The following is a 9,057-nucleotide window of genomic DNA, read 5'->3' on the forward strand; positions in this document are numbered from 1 at the left end:
CTCTCTGCTAGCTGCGAGCATCAGGCAGGAGGTACAGGAGCCTATTGTCCCACACCTGGGAACACAATGCAAGTTGGGGATAAGGAATGCGTGATGTTTCGGGTTGAGACGCTTTTTCAGTCTGAAAAAGGGTCTCAACCCAAAATGTCACCCATTCCTTCTCCCCAGAGATGCTGCCTGTCCCGCTGAGTTACTCCAGCATTTTTTGTCTGTCTTCGGCATAAACCAGCATCTGCAGTTCCTTCTTACGCAACACAACACGATGCGTTGTTCACTGTTGTGCCAAATACTATCACTCGGGTCCGAAAATTTGAATTCAGCAAAATATCAGCTAGAGCTGCTGCCTCACAGCCCAGAGATCTGGGTTCGAACCTGACATTGGGTTATGTCCGTGTGGTGTTTGCACGTTATCTGTGTGACTGATGGGTTTCCTCCCAATGCCCTGGTTTTCTCACACACCCCAAAGACAAGCGGGTTTGTAGGTTAATCTGCAAATTGCTCTCTCGTGTGTGGGGAGTGAATGAGATAGGAGGATAACATGGAACTAATGTGAACAGGTGATCGATGGTCAGCATGGACTTGGTGGGGCGAAGGGCCTGCTTCATGCTGTATCTTTCAATCAATTAAACAACTTCTGTCTGTTGGAGACAGGGGAAACTGCAGATGCTGGAATTTTGAGTAAAATAAAAGTTTACAAAGGCCTTCAGTCCACTCAGTCCGCACCAACCAGAGATCGCCCTCTTCTATCCTACACACTAGGAATACTTTCCATTCTGTTTTAATCGAAACCAATTAACTTATAAACCTAAGGTTACACAGAAAAGCTGGAGAAACTCAGCGGGTGCTTAAACAACTTATAAACCTAAACGTCTTTGGAGAGTGGGAGGAAACCGGAGCACCCTGGGAACAGGGAGAATGTACAAACTCCGTACAGACAGCACCCGAGGTCAGGATCGAACCAGGGTCTCTAACGCTGTAAGGCTGCAACTCTGCCACTGTGCTGCCCCTGGAAATGATGGAGAAATTCAAAGGGTCGGGCAGCATCTGTGGAGGCAATGAACAAATGCACTCCAGGTCGGGACCCTTCTACAGACTGATCGTAGTGGGAGGAGGGAGGGGGGAGGGAAGGGAGAGTTGGAAAAGAGGTGGGCAGGACAAAGCGGGCAAATGATGGGTGGATGCGGGTGAGGGGGTGATTGGCAGAACAAAGGCTCGAGTTGAAAAGGGGAAAAGGCTGTCAGTTCGGGAGAGGAGTGAAATATAAAGCCAGAGGGAGAGATATAGGTAAAAGGGGACAGAGGGGAATGGGGGTGGAGGGGTTGTTTAAGAGGGGCAGGATAGTGGGAGAAGTGGGTGCACACGCGGGCGGGAAGGGGCAGTGGAAAGGGGAGAGGGGATTTACTTAAAATGGGAGGATTCAATGATCTATGGGAATTGAACAAAGGAAATTCAAAGGATGCAGAGAGCAACAGTTAGAGACATTAGGAACTGCAGATGCAGGAATGTTGAGTGAAAAACAAAGTGCTGAGTCTGAAGAAGTGTCCTGACACTAAATGTCACCTAATCCATGATCTCCAGAGATACAGAGATCCACAAAATCACACCATCAAATCTCCTGTCATCCCAGAGCACCAACTGTCACGAAACAATACAAAATTAGCGGTCCCTACATCATCAACTCGCTAAATTTCAATAAACCTTGGTACCAATATTCCCTTTACCCAAGGATGGTAAGGGAATGGAATGTGTGTTACCACCCAACACACGCGCTGTTAAGTCATTTAAAAAGGGGATTGAGCAACTAGATCTCCTCAACGTGGTCAAAAAGGCCCACTTCAAAATGTAATCACTACTCTACTCACTCCGACCTGCGTGAGATAACCACTGATGAGGTGTTTGTGTAGTAATCAACCAGAACCTGAACCAGACCCACTGAGTTACTCCAGCAGACTCCTAGAATAAAGGGGAGGTCATTTAAGACTGAGGTGAGAAAAAAATGTTTTCACCCAGAGAGTTGTGAATTTATGGAATTCCCTGCCACAGAGGGCAGTGGAGGCCAAATCACTGGATGGATTTAAGAGAGAGTTAGATAGAGCTCTAGGGGCTAGTAGAGTCAAGGGATATGGGGAGAAGGCAGGCACGGGTTATGATAGGGGACGATCAGCCATGATCACAATGAATGGCGGTGCTGGCTCGAAGGGCCGAATGGCCTCCTCCTGCACCTTTTGTCTATGTTTCTATGTAGCACTTTGTGTCTATTTCCATAGATGTTGCCTGACCCACTGAGTTACTCCAGCACTTTGTGTCTATTTCCACAGATGCTGCCTGACCCACTGAGTTACTCCAGCACTTTGTGTATTCTGTTGAAAGTGCTGAAGGAACTCAGCGGGTCGCGCAGCGTCTGTGGAGGGGAAGACCCTTCCACCTCTGTCTATCAGTGCCTTTCACTCTGCCTTGAAAATTGTTTCCCCCTCATTGATAGTTGACCATTTGTTTGCTCTGTTCCAACAACCCACGCCTTTTAACTTCGCTGCCGCCTGGTTGCATCCCCCCTTGTCTGCGAGGCGAGCTGTGGCTATCTTCCGCCCTGTGTGAGTTTTGGCCGCCGCTGACGAGCCCTTATCTATCGCTGCTGTTGCTGCTGACTGCTGGTTTGTTGTGGCGTCTGAAACTGGCTGGCGTTCCTCGCCTGTGTCTGGGAGTGCTCTCGGCACGCACAGGCGCATTGGCCGCCGCCTGAGAAGCAGCGAAGAGTTCGCCTCTTTCTCACGACCTCTCGGCTCTCCTGTGTCAGATGTGAGGACTATTAACCACTTGCCAAGCGCGCAAACCACTCAACGTACTTTGGCCGCAAGGGAAAAAGTCCAGCCAACTTTTTTTTTCTCTCTCTCTCTCTCTCAAAAAGTCTGCTCTCCTCTTGTTGCATTCTTCATGGAATTAAACACTGTTGAGTTACGAAGGTTACTTTTATTTTGCGATGGTGACATTTTAGGAATTTTATTTTACAAGGCATAAACTTGGGACAATAAATCAGGGTCATAATTTGCAGGGAGAATATCAATTTTCAGAGTCAGCGGGAGCTTTTAAAACTCAATTTGGGGAAAAAGCATTAATTTGTGCAAATGTTACAAAAACATGTTTCAGCGCCACGTGATTCGTGCATTTAATACCCGTGCAGATTTCACGCTAATATGATGATGTTTTAGATTATTGGCATTTGGGAATTGTGCATGAGATTTTATTTTTGGTTTTATGATCTTGCATATGTGAGATTGTATTTATTGGGGGGGGGGGGGGGGGGGAGGTAGGCGCGTTGCCGTCTGCAGCGCGGTTGGGTTACACTGGAAATGCGCTGAGTGGGGAGAAGGGGGGGAGAGTGGTGCGGGAGCCGAGCGCTGTAAGCGGACACCCGCTCTCAGGCACCGTGCACGGGGTTGGCACACGGTGAGCCTCACGCCGCCCGGGCAGCAGCCGGCTTGTGCGCGGTCCCTGGCCAAGCGCTCGCTCACTCGCCCGCCTCCTCTGTTCATGTGTGTGTGTGTGTGCATAGGCTTTGGAGCGTGTGTGCGTGTGAACGAGCGTGCCATCGTGCCACGGCGTTGGACAGCCACGCGTGAGCGCCAGGTTGCAAAGGTGTTTTAGCGCACACTTGCCACGCGTGTGAGCAAGTGTGCAACGGCGCGTGCAAACCCAGTTTGGAGATTTGTAAGTGTACGGTGTGAATAAATTGGAGATGCGTGTGCGATTGTGAATGCGTTTGACCATGAGTGTGCGAGGTTTTCTGTTCGCAGTGTACCACAATCGTGCACTATCACTCGGTGTGCACTGCGGACGTGCGCCTGTGTGTGTTCACCACGGTCCTGCACCCGAGTGTACACGTTTGTCGGGCACCATATGGTGTGAGCCTTTGACGTGGGCGATGTGCCCAAATGTACACGCGCGTGTGTGTGCTTGTGTGATGGTGAATTGTGTGACTCGTTCACAGTGAACATGATCTGAAGAAGGGTCTCGACCCGAAACGTCGCCCATAGATGCTGCCTCACCCGCTGAGTTTCTCCGGCTTTTTTTTAAATCTACCTTCCAGCACCTGCAGTTCTTTCTTAAACATGATCAGTCTAGTGTGAGATTGGATAAGTGTGAGATTAGGTGTGAGTGTTGTGTAAATAGGCTGGTTGTGGAGTAGACATGTGCACAACTGATTGGGCACTGGAATGGACCCCAGTCTTGTGATATAGTATTGCAACTTCGAGAACGTCTCAACAAGATAATTAGGAGCAGTATTTGGCCCTTCATGTCCGTTCCGGCATTCATCAAGACGGTGGTTGATCTAATATGGTTCTATTATTGCTACCACAAACCAAATCCTTTGATTTGTTTTTTAAATAAATACATTTCTAGCAGCATCTATGGAAGGAAATGGGAGCGAGGGTCGGGACTTTCTTCAGATTGAGGAATATTCCAACATCTGTAATTTCTCGAGTCTGCAAATTGATTCCTCTAATCTCCATTTATGAATGAACTCAGCGACTGATCTTCACGCCACTCCTGGGCAGAGAATTCCAGCGATTCGCCCCACTTAATGAAGATAATTCTCCCTAGAGACTTTTCCTTATTCCCAGGCTGCGGCTCCTGGTTCTAGACTCCCCGACCACGCCAAACATCCCCCTCCCCCCGTGAATCCCTTAAGGAATTTTGTACATTTCAATCAGATTTTAAGGACTCCACCCGTCCACCGAATCCCCACCCCCCACTGCCCTCAGCTAATTCCAGATTACCCACCCAGACACAAAAGCCTTTTTCTTCCCTATGAACAATTAGTGTATCATAAATTTAATGCCCGCATAAGTTAAAATGTAACCATTTCAAAAACGAAACATTTTGCAATCCTCGCCTGAATCCATCAATTTGGTATTTTATGTATGTGTAGCATTATAATCTCCCACCTAGCAGTCTATTGCATCTGTTTCGTCTTTTTTTTACCTGACTTTACTTACACAAGTTAATAAACTTTTAAAGATTATTTTACATTTTTATGTGATTATAGATTGATGATTTTTTTTTAAGTATTTTAAGGGGAAGGTACACCTTAAGTGTGAGTGCGGACTGGACTTGTGCAAGGCTACTTCAGCACTGCATCCCTCCGAGCTGCTTAGTGGTGGTGGCCGCCCGGAGAGTGGTATTCTTCTGGGTGCTATTAAACCCAATACTACATTCCCAGGGACATCAATGGTCCACGCCGCTCGCAGCTACCCGCTGCATACTCGATGAGCTCCTTTGATACTTCACTTATAATTGCTTTTATTCAATAGAGATAAATTCCCCGCTTTTTAGTCGGCCATCCATTCTTCGGGACAATGTTCAGACATTTCCCGCCTTTTGCGATTTTCTGCATGCAGATAAAAACGTGTTGACGCGGGAAATAAAGGCTTTTGTCAAAAGTGCGTGGCAGATGGCGCCGATTATCCTTAAAATTTATTGCAAATTCCTTTTTTTTTTTAAAGGAAAAAAAAAATTGTTCGACGTCCTTCCCAACTGAACCAGCATTGAAACCGGCCTATGCTACTGTTAGGAAAGTGGCTGATCCATTATCACTACGCGCTTCTGGGCGGGAAATTTAATCTGCCCTCCTTTCCAAACCTCCAACAGCAACTCAGATCTTATTCCTGAATCGTACAAGCCAGAGTAGTGTTATTGTGATGGAAGAATTAGCCTAATAACTCCTAACTGTTCAGTATTTTGTTTGGGGGGAGGGGGAAGAGTGCAATTTCATGAATCTGTATCAATTAATTAAATCGTAGAATGTATGGGTAAAACGGCAGTTCATATCTAAAACTATCCGAGGTGTCCCAACTCCAAAACATTGCCTATCCATGTTCCCCAGAGATGGTGCCTGACCGGCTGAGCTACTCCAGCACGTTTGTGTTTTGTAAACCAGCATCTGCACTTCCTCAAGTCTAATAGCTTCTGATTGTTTTAAGAACTGCTGCACTTCAGTACCACTCAGAGCTGGGTCAGGCCTACATGCAGATCGCAATAACTTCACTGCTAGCCTTTGATGTGCCCGCTTTCGCCTGGAAAGAACAAAGTGAGAACCTTTTAACTACATTGTGTTTTTGTTTTATGTCTGACAACAAGGGACAATTCTCTTTTTTTTTATATGAATGTTTTATTTCCTGCTGTGTCGGAGGCGAATTTACAAAAAGACTTTGGTATATCGCACCCATTATTGAAACAGGTTACACACACACACACAAACAAAAATCAATGTACAAGTCTCCTCCACAGTAAAATATTTCTTTAAAAATCGCAAGTTATACGGAGATCAACTGGGTATTCTATGTACAGAAAAAATAAATATCTCTTATCATGATAAGTACAAATGTCCCCAACAATGGAACAGGTTTAACGGGTCAGTCAGTTTATGGTGTTTTTGTGTTTCACCAAGGTCTCCAGACAGACTCTGAGCTTTCGGGACCTGTGCTCACTCCCAAAGGCGTGTGGTTCTGAGACACTGCGTTCATGCCGTTGGGTCCGAACGGTAGAGAGGTCATTCCTTGCACCGGGGATCCCGCTAGTCTGGAGTTGGAAGGTAGCCCCGCCGAGTTTGCATTGCCCGGGAGGTTTGCATTGGCGTAGAGGGGGATGACAGAGCCGCTTCCAATCTGCCCGCTGGAAGTTGCAAAGGAAGGGTTGGGGATGAGGAAGGCGAAGTGTCCATCCGCAGCGGGTAACAGCTGGAAGCCCCCGTAGACCTTCGGCGAGACCGCCTCGGCTGGGCTTAGTTTGCAAGGCATGCCCACACCGCCGCTGACTGGCACGGTGGCTGGAAGTTGGACGTGCAGAGGCTGGGCGAGGTGACCCCCGGGCAAGGATGCGGGATTGGAGGGGGCTTGCGGGTAGTTCATTGCCACCATGTGTCCCAAACAACTCGACAAATGGCTCAGCAGCCGGCTCCGGACATCGGCGTTCACCCCTTCGCACGTCGAGAGGAAACGAGTCACCTCGTTCATGCACTCATTAAATCCAGCTCTATATTTGCCCAGGACAGTCGGGTCTGCAGTCAAGGCTGCTGCAAGAAGAGAAAGAGAGCGAAAAAAAGGCCGTTAGAACTTCATGATCTGCGACTTTAAAAAAGTTGGCAAACTTTCCAAAATAAAAGTTTGTAAACTTTTGTGTTTATTGGCAAGCACTCAGCCAGTTTGTTGGACACGTACCAGTCATCTGTACACGTTGTAGATTTCGCAGGTGTTTCACTGTCATTTCAAGGATGTCCGCTTTCTCCAGCTTCGAGTGTCTGGAACTCTGCAAATGGAAACAAGTGTTCAGACCACGACTCTCTGCATACAAATCCACGTCTCAGTGCAAGAACTAACTGCTTAATCAACTCACTGCTCAAGAGATCGATGTTAACTTACATCTTTCTTCAGTGCATCCAGGATCAAAGTTTTCAGCTGAGTCAGGCTTTCGTTAATTCGTGCTCTGCGCCGCTTTTCCATGATGGGTTTGGAAGACTGTTGGTTTTAAAACAAAACAATAATGTTAAATTAAATCTATTTAAAAAATAAATAAACCAGTCAAGATTTCATAGGGAACTATAGCAGTGCTAACATTCGGGAACACATCCCAGTAAATGCATTTACCTTTCTATTATCACTTGCACTTTTGGGTTTATCCGGAGTTTGCGGAGAAGTTGCAGAAGCCCCGACAATGGGAGAAATAGAGGATTTCTCTATGGTGTCGGCTGGCATTTTTAATGCAACTTTTTTGTGGGATTAGCAGGAGAAATTGCAGCGTGAAGACGCCGTCGAAAGTAATTGCAACAGTGTCTTCCACGGTAAGTTGACACTGCAGCGAGTTCTTTGCAAACTGACAAACACACGCATACAAGAGCTGCATTGAGTGGCGAGTGATGTGCAGCCGCCCTGTATTTATAACCCGGCGCCCCAGCCCAGCTCGTGTGAAACCAGCTCAGGATTCTTTCCCACACTTGCACCAGCCAATGGGCACCGGCAGCGTGCGGGCCGCCCCCACGTGGGGTCGGAGCCGCCCGGCCCTCCCATTGGCTGCGGCCCCCGCCGGCTGTCAGTCACCCGGGTGCGCGGCACGCGAGGCGGGGTGTGCGTGGGGGGGGCAGGCGCGCTCTGATTGGCCGCCGGCAGCCCGGCCTGCCAGTCAAGGGCGGCCCGGGCTAAATCACTGCTGACAGGTGACATCTGTCGGCGCGCGAGGCAGCCGGTGTCAGCCCCCTGGAGCACGTGCCAAAGTGCTTTGCACAACGTTTCCCCACACCCCTTCCTTCTTGCAGTTTAACCATTTACCTGCTACATTTTACTCGTCCACAATTATTACCCCCTCCCCACCCCTAAGATGCATTCCTACATGGGTTTTTTTTATTCGTGCAATGCATTGCATTCTTACAAGTGAATTAAATGCATTTAAACTAAGGGACTCAAGGAACGTGCCAAAGTGCTTTGCACAACGACCCCCCCCCCCCCCCCCCCCCCCCTCCTCTTGCTGTAGTAACCATTTACCTGCTGACTTTTACTCGTCCAAAATTATTACCCCCTTCCCACCCCGCCCCTGAAATGCATTCCTATATTTTTTTAAATCGTGCAATGCCTTGGATTCTTACAAGTGAATTAAATGCATTCAAACTGAGAGGCTCAAGGAAGGTTTCCCCTTCCATTCTACCCCCTTCTTGCAGTTTAACCATTTACCTGCTAACTTTTACTCATCCACAATTATTACCCTCCCCACCCGAGTCGCATTCCTACATTTTTTCATTCGTGCAATACATTGCATTCTTACAAGTGAATAAATGCATTTAAACTGAGAGACTCAAGGAACTGCAGATGCTGGAATATTGAGCAACACACCAAGTGCTGAGCATTTGCAATGCCATCTGATAAGCAGATTTTTATTTTATATTCGTTACTGTAATTTCTAAACTGTGGTGCATTCCATGCACTTGTTTCCCGCAACACTTGAAAGGAAGAGAACAGCGGCACTCTGCATCTGAGCAAGAAGGGGGCAGAAGCAAAGATCAGTTAGGATTAA

General features: G+C 47.7%; 1 protein-coding gene across 2 annotated transcripts; it reads right to left on the bottom strand.

Moving 5' to 3' along the window:
* Positions 1–6,141: 6,141 nt before the first annotated feature.
* her9 (hairy-related 9) lies at positions 6,142–7,921 on the bottom strand. Of its 2 annotated transcripts, none has more exons than XM_055659591.1 (4): positions 7,641–7,921; positions 7,416–7,511; positions 7,215–7,302; positions 6,142–7,066 (listed from the first exon to the last, which is right to left on the bottom strand). In XM_055659591.1, exons 1-4 carry the CDS (start codon positions 7,746–7,748, stop codon positions 6,438–6,440), a joined length of 921 nt encoding a protein of 306 aa, XP_055515566.1. In that variant the 5' UTR covers positions 7,749–7,921; the 3' UTR covers positions 6,142–6,437. The 2 variants fall into 2 exon arrangements, with proteins under 2 accessions (XP_055515566.1, XP_055515565.1); XM_055659590.1 differs by having other exon boundaries at positions 6,142–7,069.
* Positions 7,922–9,057: the final 1,136 nt, after the last annotated feature.

The sequence above is a fragment of the Leucoraja erinacea genome, chromosome 30, assembly GCF_028641065.1.
Source record: "Leucoraja erinacea ecotype New England chromosome 30, Leri_hhj_1, whole genome shotgun sequence".
In the NCBI taxonomy this organism is placed as follows: Eukaryota; Metazoa; Chordata; class Chondrichthyes; order Rajiformes; family Rajidae; genus Leucoraja; species Leucoraja erinaceus.